Below are 27,867 nucleotides of genomic sequence, written 5' to 3'. Positions count from 1 at the left end.
GGTACAGAAGGGAAGGTCACCTGCCTGCCCTCTAGTGGTACAGCAGGGAAGCTCACCTGCCTGCCCTCTAGTGGTACAGCAGGGAAGCTCACCTGCCTGCCCTCTAGTGGTTACAGAAGGGAAGGTCACCTGATTTAATGAAGCTCCACCACTCATTAACTTGAGATTTGTATTTATACCCCTCTGTGCAGGCTTCCTAAGACTCGCTCCATGGACAACCTGGTGTCTGCCTTTGAGAACGGAGTGGCCCTCACCCGCACCTCCAGCGACCCCAACCTCAACAAGCACTGTCAGGAGGGCCGTACTGCCCATGGCCTGGAGCCTATGTCTTCTGTAGGAGGAGGGGCCGCACCCGACAGCCCCGAGGACGTCAGCCCTGACACGGGATTGGAAAGCGACGACTCGGAGGTGGAGCCTGTCACTCAGACTCCTCCTACCACACCCGTGGAGATGGAGCAGAGGGAAGAGGGCTTCGAGGAGGCGGAGATGAGAGAGGAGATCTGTCTCACCACCCAGCCCCTCCCCCCCATCGCTCTGGAGCAGGGCAACCCCCACTTCCCCCCTCTCCCCCTGCTCACACCCCTCCTCCACCAGGCCCTCTCCCAGACCACTAACCCCCCAGTTCCTCCCCCTCGACAGCCACATCAGACGGCTGACAGTCACTCCAGGACTGCCTCAGTCACTACCCGTCCCGCCTACATACCATCACCACCTGCCTGGAAGGGCCCGCTACCGGCAGCCGTTCTGAACGGGCCTATCCCCAACGGCCTCCAGAACGCCCCCTCCGCTTCTGCAGAGCTGCTGGCACTCGAGCAGCTAGTTCCCACGTTCCCTACGGCCATGGAGAACTCCACCGAGACGATCACGGACGAAGCAGAGGTCCCACCAACACTGCCCCCCTAGAATCAGAGAAAGTCTAGGCCAGCCCAAAGCCACAGAATGGGCCTTACCCGAGACCCAGGGAGAGGAGAGAGAGGGGAAGAGGACCGAGAGTATGAGTGGTAGAAACTTAGTGCCTCTGAGAGAGTGTGTGGTAGCAGTCCCAACATCAAAAGCAGCAGCATCCTCCGCCTCCACAGTGCCCCCTGTTGACAACAGCCAGGCTGTGGCATTGCGACGCCCGGTCTCCCAGAACCAACTGCGTGTCAGTGAGGAGCTGTCTCTGCTGGGCTCTCACTGGGACAGTGTCCAGGGCATGGTCCAGTCTGCCTGCAGCACTGCGGCCAGCCACTCTGGCCTCTCAGCCAACCTCTCGTCAGGCTTCTGTCGTGCCCTCCAGCCCACGGCCTACCAGAGCCGACGCCTGGCTGGCAAGCTACTGCGCACCCAGGGCATGGCCGTGCCTAACGGGGGTTGGCAGTACGGCCGAAGGGAGAGGGAGGTTCGCTCCTCGGCTCCAGCCCCAGTCGGCTCCAGCCCTGTCAAGTCAGGGTCCAGCTGGCTCTCTGCAGTCAGAAGCAGCTCGGGCTACGCTGCCATCATGGGCCCAACCACCACCAGCTCACCCCCAACCTTTTCAACCTGCCAACTCCTCCCAACCTCCCCTTGCTCCTCAGCCTCCCCCCAGCCCCACCCGGCCTACCTGGATGATGATGGTCTGCCGGTACCTGTGGACGCCGTGCAGCAGCGCCTCAGGCAGATGGAGGCGGGGTATAAACAGGAAGTGGAGGTGCTGAGAAGCCAGGTGCGCCAGCTGCAGATGAGGCTGGAGAGGAAACAGTACAGCACGCCGCCTTCCGAGCCAGACGTCGACTACGAGGACGACATTGTGAGTAGCTACTTGAACAGTACCTCAATGTGTTATCACTGTGTTGTGAAAGGATATGCATGTAGGTCATTACTAAATACTTCATAATTATACTCGCCACGTCTCCCTCCCTCCCTCCCTATCATCTCCCTCCCTCTCGCCACGTCTCTCTCCCTCCCTCTCGTCTCCCTCCCTCCCTCCCTCCCTCCCTATCATCTCCTCCCTCTCGCCACGTCTCTCTCCCTCCCTCTCGTCTCCCTCCCTCCCTCTCGTCTCCCTCCCTCCCTCTCGTCTCCCTCCCTCCCTCCCTCCCTCCCTCCCTCCCTATCGTCTCCCTCCCTCCCTCGCGCCCTCCCTCCCTCCCTCTCTCCCTATCGTCTCCCTCTCTCTCGTCTCCCTCCCTCCCTCCCTCTCGTCTCCCTCCCTCTCGTCTCCCTCCCTCCCTCTCGTCTCCCTCCCTCCCTCCCTCCCTCTCGTCTCCCTCCCTCCCTCCCTCTCCTCTCCCTCCCTCCCTCCCGCCACCCTCCCTCCCTCTCGTCTCCCTCCCTCCCTCTCGCCACCCACCCTCCCTCTCGCCACGTCTCCCTCCCTCCCTCCCTCTCGTCTCCCTCCCTCCCTCTCGTCTCCCTCCCTCCCTCTCGTCTCCCTCCCTCCCTCTCGTCACCCTCCCTCCCTCTCGTCACCCTCCCTCCCTCTCGTCACCCTCCCTCCCTCTCGTCACCCTCCCTCCCTCTCGTCTCCCTCCCTCCCTCCCTCCCTCTCGTCTCCCTCCCTCCCTCCCTCTCGTCTCCCTCCCTCCCTCTCGCCACCCACCCTCCCTCTCGTCTCCCTCCCTCCCTCTCGCCACCCACCCTCCCTCTCGCCACGTCTCCCTCCCTCCCTCCCTCTCGTCTCCCTCCCTCCCTCTCGTCTCCCTCCCTCCCCTCTCGTCTCCCTCCCTCCCTCTCGTCACCCTCCCTCCCTCTCGTCACCCTCCCTCCCTCTCGTCTCTTCACCCTCCCTCCCTCTCGTCTCGTCACCCTCCCTCCCTCCCTCTCGTCACCCTCCCTCCCTCCCTCTCGTCACCCTCCCTCCCTCTCGTCTCGTCACCCTCCCTCCCGCCCTCTCGTCTCGTCACCCTCCCTCCCGCCCTCTCGTCTCGTCACCCTCCCTCTCATGTTGACCTGTGTCCTCTCCGTCTCCAGACTTGTCTGCGTGAGTCAGACGACAGTGATGAGGAGGACAGTCTGTCAGACCACAGCGAGGACCGTTTCTCAGAGGGCAGCTGGGACAGAGTGGAGCAGAAGGACACAGAGGTCAGCGTTCCTCATAGTCTACTGCAGGTTTCTCTCTCTACTGCTTCTTATATATAACCATACCCCAATACCCCACCAGCCCAATACCCCACCAGCCCAATACCATACCCCAATACCCTACCAGCCCAATACCATACCCCAATACCCCACCAGCCCAATACCATACCCCAATACCCCACCAGCCCAATACCATACCCCAATACCCCACCACCACGATACCATACCCCAATACCCCACCAGCCCAATACCATACCCCAATACCCCACCAGCCCAATACCATACCCCAATACCCCACCAGCCCAATACCATATGCCAATACCCCACCAGCCCAATACCATACCCCAATACCCCACCAGCCCAATACCATACCACAATACCCCACCACCACGATACCATACCCCAATACCCCATCACCACGATACCATACCCCAATACCCCATCACCTAGCCCCCTAAACCCAATACCCCACCACCTAGCCCCCTAAACCCACTACCATACCCCAATACCCCATTACCTAGCCTCCTAACCCCAATACCCCACCCCCTAACCCCAATACCCCACCACCTAGCCCCCTAACCCCAATACCCAATCACCTAGCCCCCTAACCCCAACACCTAGCCCCAATACCCCAACACCCCAATACCCCACCACCCCAATACCCCACCACCTAGCCCCCTAACTCCAATACCCCACCACCTAGCCCCCTAACCCCAATACCCCACCACCCCAATACCCCACCACCTAACCCCAATACCCCACCACCTAGCCCCTAACCCCAATACCCTACAACCCCAATACCCCAACACCTAGCCCCTAACCCCAATACCCTATCCCATTACCCACCACTATCTAGCCCCTAACCCCACCACCTAGCCCCTAACCCCAATACCCCAACACCTAACCCCAATACCCCACCACCTAGCCCCTAAATCCAATACCCCAACACCTAACCCCAATACCCCACCACCTAGCCCCCTAATCCCAATACCCCAACACCTAACCCCAATACCCCACCACCTAACCCCAATACCCCACCACCTAGCCCCCTAATCCCAATACCCCACCACCTAGCCCCCTAACTCCAATACCCCAATACCTAACCCCAATACCCCACCACCCCAATACCTAACCCCAATACCCCACCACCCCAATACCTAACCCCAATACCCCAATACCTAACTCCAATACCCCAACACCTACCCCCTAACCACAATACCTAAACCCAACACCCCACCACCTAGCCCCCTAACCCCACTACCTAGCCCCAATACCCAACACCACCACCTAGCCCCCTAATCCCATCACCTAGCCCCCTAATCCGAATATCAAACCCCAACACCCCACTACCTAGCCCCCTAACCCCAATACGTAACCCCAACACCTTGCCCCCTAACCCCAACACCTAGCCCCAATACCCAACCCCTCCACCTAGCCCCCTAATCCCAATACCTAGCCCCAATACCTAACCCCAACACCTAATCCCAACACCTAGCCCCCTAACCCCAATACCTAACCCCAACCCCCTAATCCCAATACCCATTACCTAGCCCCCTAACCCCAACACCTAATCCCAACACCCTACCACCTAACCATCTAATCCCAACACCCTAATCCTAACCCCCTAATCCCAATACCCAACCCCCTAATCCCAACACCTAGCCTCCTAACCCCAATACCTAACCCCAACACCCAACCCCCTAACCCCAACACCTAGCCCCAATACCCAACCCCTCCACCTAGCCCCCTAATCCCAACACCTAGCCCCAATACCTAATCCCAACACCTAGCCCCCTAACCCCAATACCTAACCCCAACACCCAACCCCCTAATCCCAATACCCATCACCTAGCCCCCTAACCCCAACACCTAATCCCAACACCCTATCACCTAACCATCTAATCCCAACACCCTAATCCTAACCCCCTAATCTCAATACCCAACCCCCTAATCCCAACACCTAGCCTCCTAACCCCAATACCTAACCCCAACACCCAACCCCCTAACCCCAATACCTAACCCCAACACCCAACCCCCTAACCCCAATACCTAACCCCAACACCCAACCCCCTAATCCCAATACCTAACACCCAACCCCTAATCCCAATACCCATTACCTAGCCCTCTAACCCCAACACCTAATCCCAACACCCTACCACCCAACTCCCTAATCCCAACACATAGCCCCCTAACCCCAATACCTAACCCCAACCCCCTAATCCCAACACCTAATCCCTACCTCTAACCTTATACTACATTGAACACTACAGCCCCTCCCACTCTCCTTTTACCTTTCTGCCCCAGATACCCATCTGCCGCACACTGTTCTAATGTGTGTGTGTGTGTGTGTGTGTGTGTGTGTGTGCCAAGAGGTCACGAGGTGGGTGCCTGATCACATGGCCTCTCATTGTTTCAACTGTGACTGTGAATTCTGGATGGCCAAGAGACGTCATCACTGCAGGTTTGTTAAGCGTCAATCAAGAAGTAGAGATGTCCCTAGATGAGAGATGTCCCTAGATGGGATGTCTCTAGATGAGAGATGTCCCTAGATGAGATGTCTCTAGATGAGAGATGTCTCTAGATGAGAGATGTCTCTAGATGAGAGATGTCTCTAGATGAGAGATGTCTCTAGATGAGAGATGTCTCTAGATGAGAGATGTCTCTAGATGAGAGATGTCTCTAGGTGAGAGATGTCTCTAGATGAGAGATGTCTCTAGGTGAGAGATGTCTCTAGATGAGAGATGTCTCTAGATGAGAGATGTCTCTAGGTGAGAGATGTCTCTAGATGAGAGATGTCTCTAGGTGAGAGATGTCTCTAGATGAGAGATGTCCCTAGATGAGAGATGTCTCTAGATGAGAGATGTCCCTAGATGAGAGATGTCCCTAGATGAGATGAGAGATGTCTCTAGATGAGAGATGTCTCTAGATGAGAGATGTCTCTAGATGAGATGAGAGATGTCTCTAGATGAGATGAGAGATGTCTCTAGATGAGAGATGTCTCTAGATGAGATGAGAGATGTCTCTAGATGAGAGATGTCTCTAGATGAGAGATGTCTCTAGATGAGAGATGTCTCTAGATGAGAGATGTCCCTAGATGAGAGATGTCTCTAGATGAGAGATGTCTCTAGATGAGAGATGTCTCTAGATGAGAGATGTCTCTAGATGAGAGATGTCTCTAGATGAGAGATGTCCCTAGATGAGAGATGTCTCTAGATGAGAGATGTCTCTAGATGAGAGATGTCCTAGATGAGATGAGAGATGTCTCTAGATGAGAGATGTCTCTAGATGAGATGAGAGATGTCTCTAGGTGAGAGATGTCTCTAGATGAGAGATGTCTCTAGATGATGAGATGTCTCTAGATGAGAGATGTCTCTAGATGAGAGATGTCTCTAGATGAGAGATGTCTCTAGATGAGAGATGTCTCTAGATGAGAGATGTCTCTAGATGAGAGATGTCCCTAGATGAGAGATGTCTCTAGATGAGAGATGTCTCTAGGTGAGAGATGTCTCTAGATGAGAGATGTCTCTAGATGAGAGATGTCTCTAGATGAGAGATGTCTCTAGATGAGAGATGTCTCTAGATGAGAGATGTCCCTAGATGAGAGATGTCCCTAGATGAGAGATGTCCCTAGATGAGATGAGAGATGTCCTAGATGAGATGAGAGATGTCTCTAGATGAGAGATGTCTCTAGATGAGAGATGTCTCTAGATGAGAGATGTCTCTAGATGAGATAGATGAGATGTCTCTAGATGAGAGATGTCTCTAGATGAGAGATGTCTCTAGATGAGAGATGTCTCTAGATGAGAGATGTCTCTAGATGAAAGATGTAGATGAGAGATGTCTCTAGATGAGAGATGTCCTAGATGAGAGATGTCTCTAGATGAGAGATGTCTCTAGATGAGAGATGTCTCTAGATGAGAGATGTCTCTAGATGAGAGATGTCTCTAGATGAGAGATGTCTCTAGATGAGAGTCTCTAGATGAGAGATGTCTCTAGATGAGAGATGTCCTAGATGAGAGATGTCTCTAGATGAGAGATGTCTCTAGATGAGATGAGATGTCCTAGATGAGAGATGTCTCTAGATGTCTCTAGATGAGATGTCTCTAGATGAGAGATGTCTCTAGATGAGAGATGTCTCTAGATGATGAGATGATCTCTAGATGAGAGATGTCTCTAGATGAGAGATGTCTCTAGGTGAGAGATGTCTCTAGGTGAGAGATGTCTCTAGATGAGAGATGTCTCTAGATAGATGAGAGATGTCTCTAGATGAGAGAGATGTCTCTAGGTGAGAGATGTCTCTAGATGAGAGATGTCTCTAGATGAGAGATGTCTCTAGATGAGAGATGTCTCTAGATGAGAGATGTCTCTAGATGAGAGATGTCCCTAGATGAGAGATGTCTCTAGATGAGAGATGTCCTAGATGAGAGATGAGAGATGTCTCTAGATGAGAGATGTCTCTAGATGAGAGATGTCCTAGATGAGAGATGTCTCTAGATGAGAGATGTCCCTAGATGAGAGATGTCTCTAGATGAGAGATGTCTCTAGATAGATGAGAGATGTCTCTAGATGAGAGATGTCTCTAGATGAGAGATGAGATGAGATGTCTCTAGATGAGAGATGTCTCTAGATGAGAGATGTCTCTAGGTGAGAGATGTCTCTAGATGAGAGATGTCTCTAGATGAGAGATGTCTCTAGATGAGAGATGTCTCTAGATGAGAGATGTCTCTAGGTGAGAGATGTCTCTAGATGAGAGATGTCTCTAGATGTCTCTAGAGAGATGTCTCTAGATGAGAGATGTCTCTAGATGAGAGAGATGTCCTAGATGAGAGATGTCTCTAGATGTCTCTAGATGAGAGATGTCCTAGATGAGAGATGTCTCTAGATGAGAGATGTCCCTAGATGAGTCTCTAGATGTCTCTAGATGAGAGATGTCTCTAGATAGGATGAGAGATGTCTCTAGATGAGAGATGTCTCTAGATGAGAGATGTCTCTAGATGAGAGAGAGATGTCTCTAGATGTCTCTAGATGAGAGATGTCTCTAGATAGGATAGAGATGTCCCTAGATGAGAGATGTCTCTAGATAGGATGAGAGATGTCTCTAGATGAGAGATGTCTCTAGATGAGAGATGTCTCTAGATGAGAGATGTCTCTAGATGAGAGATGTCTCTAGATGAGAGATGTCTCTAGATAGGATGAGAGATGTCTCTAGATGAGAGATGTCTCTAGATGAGAGATGTCTCTAGATGAGAGATGTCTCTAGATGAGAGATGTCTCTAGATGAGAGATGTCTCTAGATGAGAGATGTCTCTAGATGAGAGATGTCTCTAGATGAGAGATGTCTCTAGATGAGAGATGTCTCTAGATGAGAGATGTCTCTAGATAGGATGAGAGATGTCTCTAGAGATGTCTCTGAGAGATGTCTCTAGATGAGAGATGTCTCTAGATGAGAGATGTCTCTAGATAGGATGAGAGATGTCTCTAGATGAGAGATGTCTCTAGATGAGAGATGTCCTAGATAGGATGAGAGATGTCTCTAGATGAGAGATGTCTCTAGATGAGAGATGTCCTAGATAGGATGAGAGATGTCTCTAGATGAGAGATGTCTCTAGATGAGAGATGTCCCTAGATAGGATGAGAGATGTCTCTAGATGAGAGATGTCTCTAGATGAGAGATGTCTCTAGATGAGAGATGTCTCTAGATGAGAGATGTCTCTAGATGAGAGATGTCTCTAGATGAGAGATGTCTCTAGATGAGAGATGTCTCTAGATGAGAGATGTCTCTAGATGAGAGATGTCTCTAGATGAGAGATGTCTCTAGATGAGAGATGTCTCTAGATGAGAGATGTCTCTAGATGAGAGATGTCTCTAGATGAGAGATGTCTCTAGATGAGAGATGTCTCTAGATAGGATGAGAGATGTCTCTAGATGAGAGATGTCTCTAGATGAGAGATGTCTCTAGATGAGAGATGTCTCTAGATGAGAGATGTCTCTAGATGAGAGATGTCTCTAGATAGATGAGATGTCCCTAGATGAGAGATGTCTCTAGATGATAGATGTCTCTAGATGAGAGATGTCTCTGAGAGAGATGTCTCTAGATGAGAGATGTCTCTAGATGAGAGATGTCTCTAGATGAGAGATGTCCTAGATGAGAGATGTCTCTAGGTGAGAGATGTCTCTAGATGAGAGATGTCTCTAGATGAGAGATGTCTCTAGATGAGAGATGTCTCTAGATAGGATGAGAGATGTCTCTAGATGAGAGATGTCTCTAGATGAGATGTCTCTAGATGAGAGATGTCTCTAGATGAGATGTCTCTGATGAGATGTCTCTAGATGAGAGATGTCTCTAGATGAGAGATGTCTCTAGATGAGAGATGTCTCTAGATGAGAGATGTCTCTAGATGAGATATGTCTCTAGATAGTCTCTAGATGAGAGATGTCTCTAGATGAGAGATGTCTCTAGATGAGAGATGTCTCTAGATGAGAGATGTCTCTAGATGAGAGATGTCTCTAGATGAGAGATGTCTCTAGATGAGAGATGTCTCTAGATGAGAGATGTCTCTAGATGAGAGATGTCTCTAGATGAGAGATGTCTCTAGATGAGAGATGTCTCTAGATAGGATGTCTCTGATGAGATGTCTCTAGATGAGAGATGTCTCTAGATAGGATGAGAGATGTCTCTAGATGAGAGATGTCTCTAGATAAGAGATGTCTCTAGATGAGAGATGTCTCTAGATAGGATGAGAGATGTCTCTAGATGAGAGATGTCTCTAGATGAGAGATGTCTCTAGATAGGATGAGAGATGTCTCTAGATGAGAGATGTCTCTAGATGAGAGATGTCTCTAGATGAGAGATGTCTCTAGATGAGAGATGTCTCTAGATAAGAGATGTCTCTAGATGAGAGATGTCTCTAGATGAGATGAGATGTCTCTAGATGAGAGATGTCTCTAGATGATGAGAGATGTCTCTAGATAAGAGATGTCTCTAGATAAGAGATGTCTCTAGATGAGAGATGTCTCTAGATGAGAGATGTCTCTAGATGAGAGATGTCTCTAGATGAGAGATGTCTCTAGATGAGAGATGTCTCTAGATGAGAGATGTCTCTAGATGAGAGATGTCTCTAGATAGGATGAGAGATGTCTCTAGATGAGAGATGTCTCTAGATGAGAGATGTCTCTAGATGAGAGATGTCTCTAGATGAGAGATGTCTCTAGATGAGAGATGTCTCTAGATGAGAGATGTCTCTAGATGAGAGATGTCTCTAGATGAGAGATGTCTCTAGATAGGATGAGAGATGTCTCTAGATAGGATGAGAGATGTCTCTAGATAGGATGAGAGATGTCTCTAGATAGGATAAGAGATGTCTCTAGATGAGAGATGTCTCTAGATGAGAGATGTCTCTAGGTGAGAGATGTCTCTAGATGAGAGATGTCTCTAGATGAGAGATGTCTCTAGATGAGAGATGTCTCTAGATGAGAGATGTCTCTAGATGAGAGATGTCTCTAGATGAGAGATGTCTCTAGATGAGAGATGTCTCTAGATGAGAGATGTCTCTAGATGAGAGATGTCTCTAGATGAGATGAGAGATGTCTCTAGATGAGAGATGTCTCTAGATGAGAGATGTCTCTAGATGAGAGATGTCCCTAGATGAGAGATGTCTCTAGATGAGAGATGTCTCTAGATGAGAGATGTCTCTAGATGAGAGATGTCTCTAGATGAGAGATGTCTCTAGATGAGAGATGTCTCTAGATGAGAGATGTCCCTAGATGAGAGATGTCTCTAGATGAGAGATGTCTCTAGATGAGAGATGTCCTAGATGAGAGATGTCTCTAGATGAGAGATGTCTCTAGATGAGAGATGTCTCTAGATGAGATGTCTCTAGATGTCTCTAGATGAGAGATGTCTCTAGGTGAGAGATGTCTCTAGATGAGAGATGTCTCTAGATGAGAGATGTCTCTAGATGAGAGATGTCTCTAGATGAGAGATGTCTCTAGATGAGAGATGTCTCTAGATGAGAGATGTCCCTAGATGAGAGATGTCTCTAGATGAGAGATGTCTCTAGATAGATGAGAGATGTCTCTAGATGAGAGATGTCTCTAGATGAGAGATGTCTCTAGATGAGAGATGTCTCTAGATGAGAGATGTCCCTAGATGAGAGATGTCTCTAGATGAGAGATGTCCCTAGATAGGATGAGAGATGTCCCTAGATGAGAGATGTCTCTAGATGAGAGATGTCTCTAGATGAGAGATGTCTCTAGATGAGAGATGTCTCTAGATGAGAGATGTCTCTAGATGAGAGATGTCTCTAGGTGAGAGATGTCTCTAGGTGAGAGATGTCTCTAGATGAGAGATGTCTCTAGATGAGAGATGTCTCTAGATGAGAGATGTCTCTAGATGAGAGATGTCTCTAGATGAGAGATGTCTCTAGATGAGAGATGTCTCTAGATGAGAGATGTCTCTAGATGAGAGATGTCCCTAGATGAGAGATGTCTCTAGATGAGAGATGTCCCTAGATGAGAGATGTCTCTAGATGAGAGATGTCCCTAGATGAGAGATGTCTCTAGATGAGAGATGTCTCTAGATAGGATGAGAGATGTCTCTAGATGAGAGATGTCTCTAGATGAGAGATGTCTCTAGATGAGAGATGTCTCTAGATGAGAGATGTCTCTAGATAGGATGAGAGATGTCTCTAGATGAGAGATGTCTCTAGATAGGATGAGAGATGTCTCTCTAGATGAGAGATAGATGAGATGTCTCTAGATGAGAGATGTCTCTAGATGAGAGATGTCTCTAGATGAGAGATGTCTCTAGATGAGAGATGTCTCTAGATGAGAGATAGAGAGATGTCTCTAGATGAGAGATGTCTCTAGATGAGAGATGTCTCTAGATAGGATGAGAGATGTCTCTAGATGAGAGATGTCTCTAGATGAGAGATGTCTCTAGATGAGAGATGTCTCTAGATGAGAGATGTCTCTAGATGAGAGATGTCTCTAGATGAGAGATGTCTCTAGATGAGAGATGTCTCTAGATGAGAGATAGGATGAGAGATGTCTCTAGATGAGAGATGTCTCTAGATGAGAGATGTCTCTAGATGAGAGATGTCTCTAGATAGTCTCTAGATGAGAGATGTCTCTAGATGAGAGATGTCTCTCTAGATGAGAGATGTCTCTAGATAGGATGAGAGATGTCTCTAGATGAGAGATGTCTCTAGATGAGATGAGATGTCTCTAGATAGATAGATGAGAGATGTCTCTAGATGAGAGATGTCTCTAGATGAGAGATGTCTCTAGATAGTCTCTAGATGAGAGATGTCTCTAGATGAGAGATGTCTCTAGATGAGAGATGTCTCTAGATGAGAGATGTCTCTAGATGAGAGATGTCTCTAGATGAGAGATGTCTCTAGATGAGAGATGTCTCTAGATGAGAGATGTCTCTAGATGAGAGATGTCTCTCTAGATAGATAGAGAGATGTCTCTAGATGAGAGATGTCTCTAGATGAGAGATGTCTAGGTGATGAGAGATGTCTGAGAGATGATGAGAGATGTCCCTAGATGAGAGATGTCCCTAGATGAGAGATGTCTCTAGATGAGAGATGTCTCTAGATAGGATGAGAGATGTCTCTAGATGAGAGATGTCTCTAGATGAGAGATGTCTCTAGATGAGAGATGTCTCTAGATGAGAGATGTCTCTAGGTGAGAGATGTCTCTAGATGAGAGATGTCTCTAGATGAGAGATGTCTCTAGATGAGAGATGTCTCTAGATGAGAGATGTCTCTAGATAGGATGAGAGATGTCTCTAGATGAGAGATGTCTCTAGATGAGAGATGTCTCTAGATGAGAGATGTCTCTAGATGAGAGATGTCTCTAGATGAGAGATGTCCCTAGATGAGAGATGTCTCTAGATGAGAGATGTCTCTAGATATGTCTCTAGATGAGAGATGTCTCTAGATGAGAGATGTCTCTAGATAGGATGAGAGATGTCTAGATGAGAGATGTCCTAGATGAGAGATGTCTCTAGATGAGAGATGTCTCTAGATGAGAGATGTCTCTAGATGAGAGATGTCTGAGAGATGTCTCTAGATGAGAGATGTCTCTAGATGAGAGATGTCTCTAGATAGGATGAGAGATGTCTCTAGATAGATAGATGAGAGATGTCTCTAGATAGAGAGATGTCTCTAGATGAGAGATGTCTCTAGATGAGAGATGTCTCTAGATGAGAGATGTCTCTAGATGAGAGATGTCTCTAGATGAGAGATGTCTCTAGATGAGAGATGTCTCTAGATAGGATGAGAGATGTCTCTAGATGAGAAGATGAGAGATGTCTCTAGATGAGAGATGTCTCTAGATGAGAGATGTCTCTAGATGAGAGATGTCTCTAGAAGAGATGTCTCTAGATGAGAGATGTCTCTAGATGAGAGATGTCTCTAGATGAGAGATGTCTCTAGATGAGAGATGTCTCTAGATAGAGATGAGAGATGTCTCTCTAGATGAGAGATGTCTCTAGATAGATAGAGATGAGAGATGTCTCTAGATGAGAGATGTCTCTAGATGAGAGATGTCTCTAGATGAGAGATGTCTCTAGATGAGAGATGTCTCTAGATGAGAGATGTCTCTAGATGAGAGATGTCTCTAGATATGTCTCTAGATGAGAGATGTCTAGATGAGAGATGTCTAGATGAGAGATGTCTCTAGATGAGAGATGTCTCTAGATGAGAGATGTCTCTAGATAAGAGATGTCTCTAGATGAGAGATGTCTCTAGATGAGAGATGTCTCTAGATGAGAGATGTCTCTAGATGAGAGATGTCTCTAGATGAGAGATGTCTCTAGATAAGAGATGTCTCTAGATAATGAGAGATGTCTCTAGATGAGAGATGTCTCTAGATGAGAGATGTCTCTAGATGAGAGATGTCTCTAGATGAGAGATGTCTCTCTAGATGAGAGATGTCTCTAGATGAGAGATGTCTCTAGATGAGAGATGTCTCTAGATAAGAGATGTCTCTAGATGAGAGATGTCTCTAGATGAGAGATGTCTCTAGATGAGAGATGTCTCTAGATAGGATAGAGAGATGTCTCTAGATGAGATGTCTCTATGAGAGATGTCCTCTAGATAGGATGAGAGATGTCTCTAGATGAGAGATGTCTCTAGATGAGAGATGATAAGAGATGTCTCTAGATGAGAGATGTCTCTAGATGAGAGATGTCTCTAGATGAGAGATGTCTCTAGATGAGAGATGTCTCTAGATAAGATGAGAGATGTCTCTAGATAAGATGAGAGATGTCTCTAGATGAGAGATGTCTCTAGATGAGAGATGTCTCTAGATGAGAGATGTCTCTAGGTGAGAGATGTCTCTAGATGAGAGATGTCTCTAGATGAGAGATGTCTCTAGATGAGAGATGTCTCTAGATGAGAGATGTCTCTAGGTGAGAGATGTCTCTAGTGAGAGATGAGAGATGTCTCTAGATGAGAGATGTCTAGGATGAGAGATGTCTAGATGAGATGTCTCTAGATGAGAGATGTCTCTAGATGAGAGATGTCTCTAGATAGGATGAGAGATGTCTCTAGATGAGAGATGTCTCTAGATGAGAGATGTCTAGATGAGAGATGTCTAGATGAGAGATGTCTCTAGATGAGAGATGTCTCTAGATGAGAGATGTCTCTAGATGAGAGATGTCTCTAGATGAGAGATGTCTCTAGATGAGAGATGTCCCTAGATGAGAGATGTCTCTAGATGAGAGATGTCTCTAGATAGGATGAGAGATGTCTCTAGATGAGAGATGTCTCTAGATAGGATGAGAGATGTCCCTAGATGAGAGATGTCTCTAGGTGAGAGATGTCTCTAGATAGGATGAGAGATGTCTCTAGATGAGAGATGTCTCTAGATGAGAGATGTCTCTAGATGTCTCTAGAGATGTCTCTAGATAGGATGAGAGATGTCTCTAGATGAGAGATGTCTCTAGGTGAGAGATGTCTCTAGATAGGATGAGAGATGTCTCTAGATGAGAGATGTCTCTAGATGAGAGATGTCTCTAGATGAGAGATGTCTCTAGATAAGAGATGTCTAGATAGGATGAGAGATGTCTCTAGATGAGAGATGTCTCTAGATGAGATGATGTCTAGATGAGAGATGTCTCTAGATGAGAGATGTCTCTAGATGAGAGATGTCTCTAGATGAGAGATGTCTCTAGATGAGAGATGTCTCTAGATGAGAGATGTCTCTAGATGAGAGATGTCTCTAGATGAGAGATGTCTCTAGATAGGATGAGAGATAGGATGAGAGATGTCTCTAGATGAGAGATGTCTCTAGATAGATGTCTCTAGAGAGATGTCTCTAGATGAGAGATGTCTCTAGATGAGAGATAGGATGAGAGATGTCTCTAGATGAGAGATGTCCCTAGATGAGAGATGTCTCTAGATAGGATGAGAGATGTCTCTAGATGAGAGATGTCTCTAGATGAGAGATGTCTCTAGATGAGAGATGTCTCTAGATGAGAGATGTCTCTAGATGAGAGATGTCTCTAGATGAGAGATGTCTCTAGATGAGAGATGTCTCTAGATGAGAGATGTCTCTAGATGAGAGATGTCTCTAGATGAGAGATGTCTCTAGATGAGAGATGTCTCTAGATGAGAGATGTCTCTAGATAGGATGAGAGATGTCTCTAGATGAGAGATGTCTCTAGATGAGAGATGTCTCTAGATGAGAGATGTCTCTAGATAGGATGAGAGATGTCTCTAGATGAGAGATGTCTCTAGATGAGAGATGTCTCTAGATGAGAGATGTCTCTAGATGAGAGATGTCTCTAGATGAGAGATGTCTCTAGATGAGAGATGTCTCTAGATGAGAGATGTCTCTAGATGAGAGATGTCTCTAGATGAGAGATGTCTCTAGATGAGATGTCTCTAGAGAGATGTCTCTAGATGAGAGATGTCTCTAGATGAGAGATGTCTCTAGATGAGAGATGTCTCTAGATGAGAGATGTCTCTAGGTGAGAGATGTCTCTAGATGAGAGATGTCTCTAGATGAGAGATGTCTCTAGGATGAGAGATGTCTCTAGATGAGAGATGTCTCTAGATGAGAGATGTCTCTAGATGAGAGATGTCTCTAGATGAGAGATGTCTCTAGATGAGAGATGTCTCTAGATGAGAGAGATGTCCCTAGATGAGAGATGTCTCTAGATGAGAGATGTCTCTAGATGAGAGATGTCTCTAGATGAGAGATGTCTCTAGATGAGAGATGTCTCTAGATGAGAGATGTCTCTAGATGAGAGATGTCTCTAGATGAGAGATGTCTCTAGATGAGAGATGTCTCTAGATGAGAGATGTCTCTAGATGAGAGATGTCTAGATGAGAGATGTCTAGATGAGAGATGTCTCTAGATGAGAGATGTCTCTAGATGAGAGATGTCTCTAGATGAGAGATGTCTCTAGATAGATGAGAGATGTCTCTAGATGAGAGATGTCTCTAGATGAGAGATGTCTAGATGAGAGATGTCTCTAGATGAGAGATGTCTCTAGATGAGAGATGTCTCTAGATAGATGAGAGATGTCTCTAGATGAGAGATGTCTCTAGATGAGAGATGTCTCTAGATGAGAGATGTCTCTAGATGAGAGATGTCTAGATGAGAGATCTAGATGAGAGATGTCTCTAGATGAGAGATGTCTCTAGATGAGAGATGTCTCTAGATGAGAGATGTCTCTAGATGAGAGATGTCTCTAGATGAGAGATGTCTCTAGATGAGAGATGTCTCTAGATGAGAGATGTCTCTAGATGAGAGATGTCTCTAGATGAGAGATGTCTCTAGATGAGAGATGTCTCTAGATGAGAGATGTCCCTAGATGAGAGATGTCTCTAGATGAGAGATGTCCCTAGATGAGAGATGTCTCTAGATAGGATGAGAGATGTCTCTAGATGAGAGATGTCCCTAGATGAGAGATGTCTCTAGATGAGAGATGTCTCTAGATGAGAGATGTCTCTAGATGAGAGATGTCTCTAGATGAGAGATGTCTCTAGATGAGAGATGTCTCTAGATGAGAGATGTCTCTAGATGAGAGATGTCTAGATGAGAGATGTCTCTAGATAGGATGAGAGATGTCTCTAGATGAGAGATGTCTCTAGATGAGAGATGTCTCTAGATGAGAGATGTCTCTAGATGAGAGATGTCTCTAGATGAGAGATGTCCCTAGATGAGAGATGTCTCTAGATGAGAGATGTCTCTAGATGAGAGATGTCTCTAGATGAGAGATGTCTCTAGATGAGAGATGTCTCTAGATGAGAGATGTCCCTAGATGAGAGATGTCTCTAGATGAGAGATGTCTCTAGATAGGATGAGAGATGTCTCTAGATAGGATGAGAGATGTCTCTAGATGAGAGATGTCTCTAGATGAGAGATGTCTCTAGATGAGAGATGTCTCTAGATGAGAGATGTCTCTAGATGAGAGATGTCTCTAGATGAGAGATGTCTCTAGATGAGAGATGTCTCTAGATGAGAGATGTCTCTAGATGAGAGATGTCTCTAGATGAGAGATGTCTCTAGATGAGAGATGTCTCTAGATGAGAGATGTCTCTAGATGAGAGATGTCTCTAGATGAGAGATGTCTAGATGAGAGATGTCCTAGATGAGAGATGTCTCTAGATGAGAGATGTCTCTAGATGAGAGATGTCTCTAGATGAGAGATGTCTCTAGATGAGAGATGTCTCTAGATGAGAGATGTCTCTAGATGAGAGATGTCCCTAGATGAGAGATGTCTCTAGATGATAGGATGAGAGATGTCCCTAGATAGATGAGAGATGTCTCTAGATGAGAGATGTCTCTAGATATGAGAGATGTCTCTAGATGAGAGATGTCTCTAGATGAGAGATGTCTCTATGTCTCTAGATGAGAGATGTCTCTAGATGAGAGATGTCTAGATGAGAGATGTCCCTAGATGAGAGATGTCTCTAGATGAGAGATGTCTCTAGATGAGAGATGTCTCTAGATGAGAGATGTCTCTAGATGAGAGATGTCTCTAGATGAGAGATGTCTCTAGATGAGAGATGTCTCTAGATGAGAGATGTCTCTAGATGAGAGATGTCCCTAGATGAGAGATGTCTCTAGATAAGAGATGTCTCTAGATGAGAGATGTCTCTAGATGAGAGATGTCTCTAGATGAGAGATGTCTCTAGATGAGAGATGGATGAGAGATGTCTCTAGATGAGAGATGTCTCTAGATGAGAGATGTCTCTAGATGAGAGATGTCTCTAGATGAGAGATGTCTCTAGATGAGAGATGTCTCTAGATGAGAGATGTCTCTAGATGAGAGATGTCTCTAGATAAGAGATGTCTCTAGATGAGAGATGTCTCTAGATGAGAGATGTCTCTAGATGAGAGAGATGTCTCTAGATGAGAGATGTCTCTAGATGAGAGATGTCTCTAGATAGGATAAGAGATGTCTCTAGATGAGAGATGTCTCTAGATAGGATATGTCCCTAGAGAGATGTCTCTAGATGAGAGATGTCTCTAGATGAGAGATGTCTCTAGATGAGAGATGTCTCTAGATGAGAGAGAGATGTCTCTAGATGTCTCTAGGATAAGAGATGTCTCTAGATGAGAGATGTCTCTAGATGAGAGATGTCTCTAGATGAGAGATGTCTCTAGATGAGAGATGTCTCTAGATGAGAGATGTCTCTAGATGAGAGATGTCTCTAGATGAGAGATGTCTCTAGATAGGATGAGAGATGTCTCTAGATGAGAGATGTCTCTAGATGAGAGATGTCTCTAGATGAGAGATGTCTCTAGATGAGAGATGTCTCTAGATGAGAGATGTCTCTAGATGAGAGATGTCTCTAGATGAGAGATGTCTCTAGATGAGAGATGTCTCTAGATGAGAGATGTCTCTAGATAGGATGAGAGATGTCTCTAGATAGGATAAGAGATGTCCCTAGATAAGAGATGTCTCTAGATAAGAGATGTTTCTAGATAGGATAAGAGATGTCCCTAGATAAGAGATGTCTCTGGATAAGAGATGTCTCTGGATAAGAGATGTCTCTGGATAAGAGATGTCTCTAGATAAGAGATGTCCCTGGATAGAATAAGAGATGTCCCTGGATAAGAGATGTCCCTGGATAAGAGATGTCCCTGGATAGAATAAGAGATGTCTCTAGATAAGAGATGTCCCTGGATAGGATAAGAGATGTCTCTAGATAAGAGATGTCCCTGGATAAGAGATGTCCCTGGATAAGAGATCAAAAGTATGCTCCTGTAAAGTGTAGGATACTAAACATAGTCCATACTTTCAACGCTCAGCAGATATTATACCGAACCTACTAGGAATTTGAGATTTTAAAAAGCACTTAGCTGCACAAACGACAGCTCTTGTTTTGCCTAAAAGTTTAAAAATATAGATATATACAGTGCCTTGCGAAAGTATTCGGCCCCCTTGAACTTTGCGACCTTTTGCCACATTTCAGGCTTCAAACATAAAGATATAAAACTGTATTTTTTTGTGAAGAATCAACAACAAGTGGGACACAATCATGAAGTGGAACGACATTTATTGGATATTTCAAACTTGTTTAACAAATCAAAAACTGAAAAATTGGGCGTGCAAAATTATTCAGCCCCTTTACTTTCAGTGCAGCAAACTCTCTCCAGAAGTTCAGTGAGGATCTCTGAATGATCCAATGTTGACCTAAATGACCAATCATGATAAATACAATCAACCTGTGTGTAATCAAGTCTCCGTATAAATGCACCTGCACTGTGATAGTCTCAGAGGTCCGTTAAAAACGCAGAGAGCATCATGAAGAACAAGGAACACACCAGGCAGGTCCGAGATACTGTTGTGAAGAAGTTTAAAGCCGGATTTGGATACAAAAATATTTCCCAAGCTTTAAACATCCCAAGGAGCACTGTGCAAGTGATAATATTGAAATGGAAGGAGTATCAGACCACTGCAAATCTACCAAGACCTGGCCGTCCCTCTAAACTTTCAGCTCATACAAGGAGAAGACTGATCAGAGATGCAGCCAAGAGGCCCATGATCACTCTGGATGAACTGCAGAGATCTACAGCTGAGGTGGGAGACTCTGTCCATAGGACAACAATCAGTCGTATATTGCACAAATCTGGCCTTTATGGAAGAGTGGCAAGAAGAAAGCAATTTCTTAAAGATATCCATAAAAAGTGTTGTTTAAAGTTTGCCACAAGCCACCTGGGAGACACACCAAACATGTGGAAGAAGGTGCTCTGGTCAGATGAAACAAAAATTGAACTTTTTGGCAACAATGCGAAACGTTATGTTTGGCGTAAAAGCAACACAGCTCATCACCCTGAACACGCCATCCCCACTGTCAAACATGGTGGTGGCAGCATCATGGTTTGGGCCTGCTTTTCTTCAGCAGGGACAGGGAAGATGGTTAAAATTGATGGGAAGATGGATGGAGCCAAATACAGGACCATTCTGGAAGAAAACCTGATGGAGTCTGCAAAAGACCTGAGACTGGGACGGAGATTTGTCTTCCAACAAGAAAATGATCCAAAACATAAAGCAAAATCTACAATGGAATGGTTAAAAAATAAACATATCCAGGTGTTAGAATGGCCAAGTCAAAGTCCAGACCTGAATCCAATCGAGAATCTGTGGAAAGAACTGAAAACTGCTGTTCACAAATGCTCTCCATCCAGCCTCACTGAGCTCGAGCTGTTTTGCAAGTAGGAATGGAACAAAATTTCAGTCTCTCGATGTGCAAAACTGATAGAGACATACCCCAAGCGACTTACAGCTGTAATCGCAGCAAAAGGTGGCGCTACAAAGTACATTTACATTACATTTACATTTACATTTAAGTCATTTAGCAGACGCTCTTATCCAGAGCGACTTACAAATTGGTGCATTCACCTTATGACATCCAGTGGAACAGCCACTTTACAATAGTGCATCTAAATCTTTTAAGGGGGTGAGAAGGATTACTTTATCCTATCCTAGGTATTCCTTAAAGAGGTGGGGTTTCAGGTGTCTCCGGAAGGTGGTGATTGACTCCGCTGTCCTGGCGTCGTGAGGGAGTGTGTTCCACCATTGGGGAGCCAGAGCAGCGAACAGTTTTGACTGGGCTGAGCGGGAACTGTACTTCCTCAGTGGTAGGGAGGCGAGCAGGCCAGAGGTGGATGAACGCAGTGCCCTTGTTTGGGTGTAGGGCCTGATCAGAGCCTGGAGGTACTGAGGTGCCGTTCCCTCACAGCTCCGTAGGCAAGCACCATGGTCTTGTAGCGGATGCGAGCTTCAACTGGAAGCCAGTGGAGAGAGCGGAGGAGCGGGGTGACGTGAGAGAACTTTGGAAGGTTGAACACCAGACGGGCTGCGGCGTTCTGGATGAGTTGTAGGGGTTTAATGGCACAGGCAGGGAGCCCAGCCAACAGCGAGTTGCAGTAATCCAGACGGGAGATGACAAGTGCCTGGATTAGGACCTGCGCCGCTTCCTGTGTGAGGCAGGGTCGTACTCTGCGGATGTTGTAGAGCATGAACCTACAGGAACGGGCCACCGCCTTGATGTTTGTTGAGAACGACAGGGTGTTGTCCAGGATCACGCCAAGGTTCTTAGCGCTCTGGGAGGAGGACACAATGGAGTTGTCAACCGTGATGGCGAGATCATGGAACGGGCAGTCCTTCCCGGGAGGAAGAGCAGCTCCGTCTTGCCGAGGTTCAGCTTGAGGTGGTGATCCGTCATCCACACTGATATGTCTGCCAGACATGCAGAGATGCGATTCGCCACCTGGTCATCAGAAGGGGGAAAGGAGAAGATTAATTGTGTGTCGTCTGCATAGCAATGATAGGAGAGACCATGTGAGGTTATGACAGAGCCAAGTGACTTGGTGTATAGCGAGAATAGGAGAGGGCCTAGAACAGAGCCCTGGGGGACACCAGTGGTGAGAGCGCGTGGTGAGGAGACAGATTCTCGCCACGCCACCTGGTAGGAGCGACCTGTCAGGTAGGACGCAACCAAGCGTGGGCCGCGCCGGAGATGCCCAACTCGGAGAGGGTGGAGAGGAGGATCTGATGGTTCACAGTATCGAAGGCAGCCGATAGGTCTAGAAGGATGAGAGCAGAGGAGAGAGAGTTAGCTTTAGCAGTGCGGAGCGCCTCCGTGATACAGAGAAGAGCAGTCTCAGTTGAATGACTAGTCTTGAAACCTGACTGATTTGGATCAAGAAGGTCATTCTGAGAGAGATAGCGGGAGAGCTGGCCAAGGACGGCACGTTCAAGAGTTTTGGAGAGAAAAGAAAGAAGGGATACTGGTCTGTAGTTGTTGACATCAGAGGGATCGAGTGTAGGTTTTTTCAGAAGGGGTGCAACTCTCGCTCTCTTGAAGACGGAAGGGACGTAGCCAGCGGTCAGGGATGAGTTGATGAGCGAGGTGAGGTAAGGGAGAAGGTCTCCGGAAATGGTCTGGAGAAGAGAGGAGGGGATAAGGTCGAGCGGGCAGGTTGTTGGGCGGCCGGCCGTCACAAGACGTCAAAGTATTAACTTAAGGGGGCTGAATAATTTTGCACACCCAATTTTTCCGTTTTTGATTTGTTAAAAAGTTTGAAATATCCAATAAATGTCGTTCCACTTCATGATTGTGTCCCACTTGTTGTTAATTATTCACAAAAAAATACAGTTTTATATCTTTATGTTTGAAGCCTGAAATGTGGCAAAAGGTCGCAAAGTTCAAGGGGGCCGAATACTTTCGCAAGGCACTGTATATATTTTCTAGGGTTTGTTTTACCGACCTTAGTTGAATGTACTCTCTGGATAAGGAGCATCTGCTAAATGACTCAGTACTGTAGTGGCTCTGGATCAGAGAGTCTGTTAAATGACTCACTACTCTAAGTGTCTCTGGATAAGAGAGTCTGTTAAATGACTCACTACTGTAGTGTCTCTGGATAAGAGAGTCTGTTAAATGACTCACTACTGTAGTGTCTCTGGATAAGAGAGTCTGTTAAATGACTCACTACTGTAGTGTTTCTGGATAAGAGAGTCTGTTAAATGACTCACTACTGTAGTGTCTCTGGATAAGAGAGTCTGTTAAATGACTCACTACTGTAGTGTCTCTGGATAAGAGAGTCTGTTAAATGACTCACTACTGTAGTGTTTCTGGATAAGAGAGTCTGTTAAATGACTCACTACTGTAGTGTCTCTGGATCAGTCTGCTAAATGACTCACTACTGTAGTGTCTCTGGATAAGAGAGTCTGTTAAATGACTCACTACTGTAGTGTCTCTGGATAAGAGAGTCTGTTAAATGACTCACTACTGTAGTGGCTCTGGATCAGAGAGTCTGTTAAATGACTCACTACTCTAAGTGTCTCTGGATAAGAGAGTCTGTTAAATGACTGAAATGTGAATCTGGTTGACTCTGTCCTCTCACTCTGTCCTCTCACTCTGTCCTCTCACTCTGTCCTCTCACTCTGTCCTCTCACTCTGTCCTCTCACTCTGTCCTCTCACTCTGTCCTCTCACTCTGTCCTCTCACTCTGTCCTCTCACTCTGTCCTCTCACTCTGTCCTCCCACTCTGTCCTCCCACTCTGTCCTCCCACTCTGTCCTCTCACTCTGTCCTCTCACTCTGTCCTCTCACTCTGTCCTCTCACTCTGTCCTCTCACTCTGTCCTCCCACTCTGTCCTCCCACTCTGTCCTCCCACTCTGTCCTCTCACTCTGTCCTCTCACTCTGTCCTCTCACTCTGTCCTCCTCAGGAACTGTGGCAATGTGTTCTGTAAAGACTGCTGCCACCTGAAGCTGCCCATCCCAGACCAGCAGCTGTATGACCCTGTGTTGGTGTGTAACGTCTGCTGTGACCTGCTGCTGGAGGCTAGGAACAGAGAGATCTGCAGCCAGCAGCTCAAGAAGCCCATCGCCACAGCCTCCAGCTGAGAGACCAGAGAGAGAGAGAGAGGGAGAGGGAGAGAGCCCTTTACTGAATGGCTCAGTCTGGCCTGGCTTGGCTCGGTTCAGTTAGGACCTGGATCAGCACCATCTTAGGTCAGCTTTGGACAGATATGAGCCAAGTGCCCCATTCCCACGACCCTAACATGGTCTGGGCTTGGCTGGGGGGGGGGTGAGAAGGACTTGTTGCTCTGTGGGAGGGAGGCAAAGCTTGAGAATGGAGAGAGGCCATTGACTGCTGGGGATGAGAGACACTGACTGGAGTAGAAGAGGGGATGAGATACTGAGTGGAGTAGAAGAGGGGATTAGAGACTGACTGGAGTAGAAGGGGGGGATGAGATACTGAGTGGAGTAGAAGAGGGGATGGTAGTGAATGAAATGTAGGAGGAAGAGGAGCAGATGTAGGAGGAAGAGGAGCAGATGTTCTCCCACTGAGTTTAACCCCTTTTGGTCAAACACATACAGCTTGGAAGGAAGGCTTCAGTGCCCTGTCCTGTCCTGCCCTCACCTGCCCTGTCCTGCCCTCACCTGTCCTGCCCTGCCCTGTCCTGCCCTGCCCTGCCCTGCCCTGCCCTGTCCTGTCCTCACCTGCCCTGCCTTTCCCTGTCCTGCCCTGCCCTGCCCTGTCCTGCCCTGCCCTGCCTTTCCCTGTCCTGTCCTGCCCTGTCCTGTCCTCACCTGCCCTGCCCTGTCCTGCCCTGCCCTGCCCTGCCCTGCCCTGCCCTGCCCTGCCCTGCCCTGTCCTGTCCTCACCTGCCCTGCCTTTCCCTGTCCTGCCCTGTCCTGCCCTGTCCTGTCCTGTCCTCACCTGCCCTGTCCTCACCTGCCCTGTCCTGCCCTGTCCTGCCCTGCCTTTCCCTGTCCTGTCCTGCCCTGTCCTGTCCTCACCTGTCCTGTCCTGTCCTGCCCTGCCCTGCCTTTCCCTGTCCTGCCCTGCCCTGTCCTGCCCTGTCCTGTCCTGTCCTCACCTGCCCTGCCCTGCCCTGCCCTGTCCTGCCCTGCCTTTCCCTGTCCTGCCCTGCCTTTCCCTGTCCTGCCCTGTCCTGCCCTGTCCTGTCCCGTCCTCACCTGCCCTTCCCTGTCCTGCCCTGTCCCGTCCTCACCTGCCCTTCCCTGTCCTGCCCTGTCCTGTCTTCACCTGCCCTGTCCCGTCCTCACCTGCCCTGCCCTGTCATGCCTTGTCCTGTCTTCACCTGCCCTGCCCTGCCCTGCCCTGCCCTGTCCTGCCCTGCCTTTCCCTGTCCTGCCCTGTCCCGTCCTCACCTGCCCTGCCCTGTCCTGCCTTGTCCTGTCTTCACCTGCCCTGCCCTGTCCTGTCATGCCCTGCCCTGCCTTTCCCTGTCCTGCCCTGTCATGCCCTGCCCTGCCCTGTCCTGCCCTTCCCTGCCCTGTCCTGCCCTGCCTTTCCCTGCCCTTCCCTGCCCTGTCCTGCCCTGCCTTTCCCTGTCCTGCCCTGCCCTGCCCTGCCCTGCCCTGTCCTGCCCTGCCTTTCCCTGCCCTTCCCTGCCCTGTCCTGCCCTTCCCTGTCCTGCCCTGCCTTTCCCTGCCCTTCCCTGTCCTGCCCTGCCTTTCCCTGCCCTGCCCTGCCCTGTCCTGCCCTGTCCTGCCCTGCCTTTCCCTGCCCTTCCCTGCCCTGTCCTGCCCTTCCCTGTCCTGCCCTGCCTTTCCCTGCCCTTCCCTGTCCTGCCCTGCCTTTCCCTGCCCTGCCCTGCCCTGTCCTGCCCTGTCCTACCCTGTCCTGCCCTGTCCTGTCCTGCCCTGTCCTACCCTGTCCTGTCCTACCCTGTCCTGGGGCACCTGTAACCTACTGGGAGATGTTCCATCACCTCAACCCCCCCCACACACACACACACTCTAGTGCACTCGGCACACACCAACAAGCTACTCTATGATGTCCCCCCCCACACACACACTCTAGTGCACCCGGCACACACCAACAAGCTACTCTATGATGCCCCCCCCCCCCCACCCCACACACACACTCTAGTGCACCCGTCACACACCAACAAGCCACTCTGATGCACCCCACACACACTCACACACCCCTACTCTCCTCAGAGGACAATCTCTCGCCCTCCTTGGTGTGGGGCATTCCAACGCCTTTACCTGTTCTACTGGTGACTTACGACAACTTTAAAAAGCAAAATGCTGCTACATTATCTAAAAGTCAAAAAAATGTTTGTATTATTTTGCGCACTACAAAACATTTGAGACCAAACTCGAGTGGAAGGGAGGAGAGAGAAAAAAAATGTTCTGTTCACTTGCAGTCGTATCTTTTATTGTGGGGGGGGTTGAATGTAAAGTGTTTGAAATTAAATGGACAAGTCTTAAAGTAACTGGAAGCCTGATGATGATGATGATGATGATGATGTCTTTATGTTCATTAGGTCGGTTGTGTACTTGTTCATTCCTGTGAGGTTTATTTAAAATAAAAAATAAAATAGATTTAAAAAATAAAATAAAATAAATACAATTATATGCACAGTTAATGTGGTTCTGTCTTTGTCATGTGTAGCCCTGACAACGTTTAGAGAATCTGAGGTAATCCCACTATCTGTGTGGACGAAGGTTAATTAAGATCAGATCTAGAATTGTCATCTGATCGGACGAGTCTCTTCAAAAGAAACATTTTAATGAATCTGCTAAAGCAACCAGACAAGACAAAACTGTTTGCCATGAATCCAAGGTCACCCTGGACTTGGTGGTCGTTCATAGATGGGGAAGGAGGGGGTTTGAATAACGGAGTTTATACTTCTACACTGATGCGAGAGAGGCTTGATGTTGATGTACAGTAACATAGTTCTGCTGTAACTGTTTCAGACTTCCTCTTTAAATCAACCAGGTTCCTGTCCAAGAATGTCAATGCCTGGCACTTAAAATAAGTGGAGAAAGTACTAAAGTGCTATGAATTTCCTTTTTTTAAATTGTATTTTCTTCCTGTACCGTAGGGGGGAGTTTGGCCTTGTATCTAAACCGAGTTTACCATGTTACCTAACGGAAGTGGAACTTCAGTTCGGACGCCATGCTAGAGTTTGGTTGTGGATCCTAGAAATTGTCCTTTTATGGCCCCAAAAAAAAATATATAAAAAGGACTGTTATTTTGTTTCTGTCAAATTGGTCAGTTTTTTTTTTGTTTTCTGTTCCTTGAGACAGAAGTGCCATATTGTATTTTTATTTCTCATGGAGACGACAGCAGGGTCACTAACCGAACTGGCCAGTACTTGGTTTGTTGCTTTAATGGTAGCTGCTTTAAAAAAAAAAAATATGTAAAGAGTCGAACGTTAGATGAAGAGGTAAAGGAGATGATTTGTTAATAAATGTATGAACTGAAGATTTAAATGAGACGGTGAGCCTGTACGGTTGTCACGGTTACCCATTGCCCAATAACATTGTTTGAGGTTTTTTTTTGGGGGGGGGGGCTTTCACGCGGGGTTGTTGATGGCAAAATCTGAACGAGGAAGTGGTGGAACCCAGATATGCAATGTAATGTAATATATAGTTATCTGATTCAGTTACTAGTGGCTAAAACCTGTCACTTAGCAAATACTTGTGTAAAGAAAACAAATGCACTGTAAAAGAGATCCTATTGGTTAAAATAAACAAATATTATCTATATCGTGGATGTGTGTCATCTTCATTCTGTGTTTTATGTAATATTGTGCAACCATGAACTGGTTTCTTTTCTTCAAAGCTTCTCAGGGCACGTTTGGGCCTTTTGGGGGTTTTCAACAAAGAATAATCAATCATGCACATAACAGGCTTTTGAGTTCAGACCAGTAAAACCTGTCCCCCTTACCTATCCAGGACAGGAAGCTTGGCTGTACACCAATCACAGGACAGGAAGCTTGGCTGTACACCAATCACACTGAGACCACCCCCCCCCCAACACTCTTCCCTCCACATGCCAACCCAGGAAGTAGAGCAGGTGGATTG

The 27,867-nt window shown here is 47.2% G+C and overlaps 2 protein-coding genes across 6 annotated transcripts in view; both read left to right on the top strand.

Annotated features, from left to right (window-relative positions):
- Positions 1–903, top strand: part of LOC118382693 (myotubularin-related protein 4-like) — a 125,222-nt gene extending 124,319 nt beyond the window's left edge. For all 5 annotated transcript variants that reach the window (XM_052529310.1, XM_052529307.1, XM_052529308.1 and 2 more), the window contains one exon: positions 192–903. In XM_052529310.1, coding sequence (XP_052385270.1) covers positions 192–903 — 712 coding nt within the window. The remainder of the gene's footprint in view (positions 1–191) is intronic.
- LOC127933039 (myotubularin-related protein 4-like) lies at positions 850–27,554 on the top strand. The gene is made up of 4 exons (XM_052529315.1): positions 850–1,768; positions 2,932–3,042; positions 5,412–5,500; positions 23,745–27,554. The coding sequence occupies exons 1-4, from the start codon at positions 995–997 to the stop codon at positions 23,920–23,922; spliced, it is 1,152 nt and encodes a 383-aa protein (XP_052385275.1). The 5' UTR covers positions 850–994; the 3' UTR covers positions 23,923–27,554.
- The last annotated feature ends 313 nt before the right edge of the window (positions 27,555–27,867 follow it).

Source organism: Oncorhynchus keta, chromosome 11 (assembly GCF_023373465.1).
Source record: "Oncorhynchus keta strain PuntledgeMale-10-30-2019 chromosome 11, Oket_V2, whole genome shotgun sequence".
NCBI classification, from domain to species: Eukaryota; Metazoa; Chordata; class Actinopteri; order Salmoniformes; family Salmonidae; genus Oncorhynchus; species Oncorhynchus keta.
This window is presented reverse-complemented; position numbering and strand designations above follow the sequence as displayed.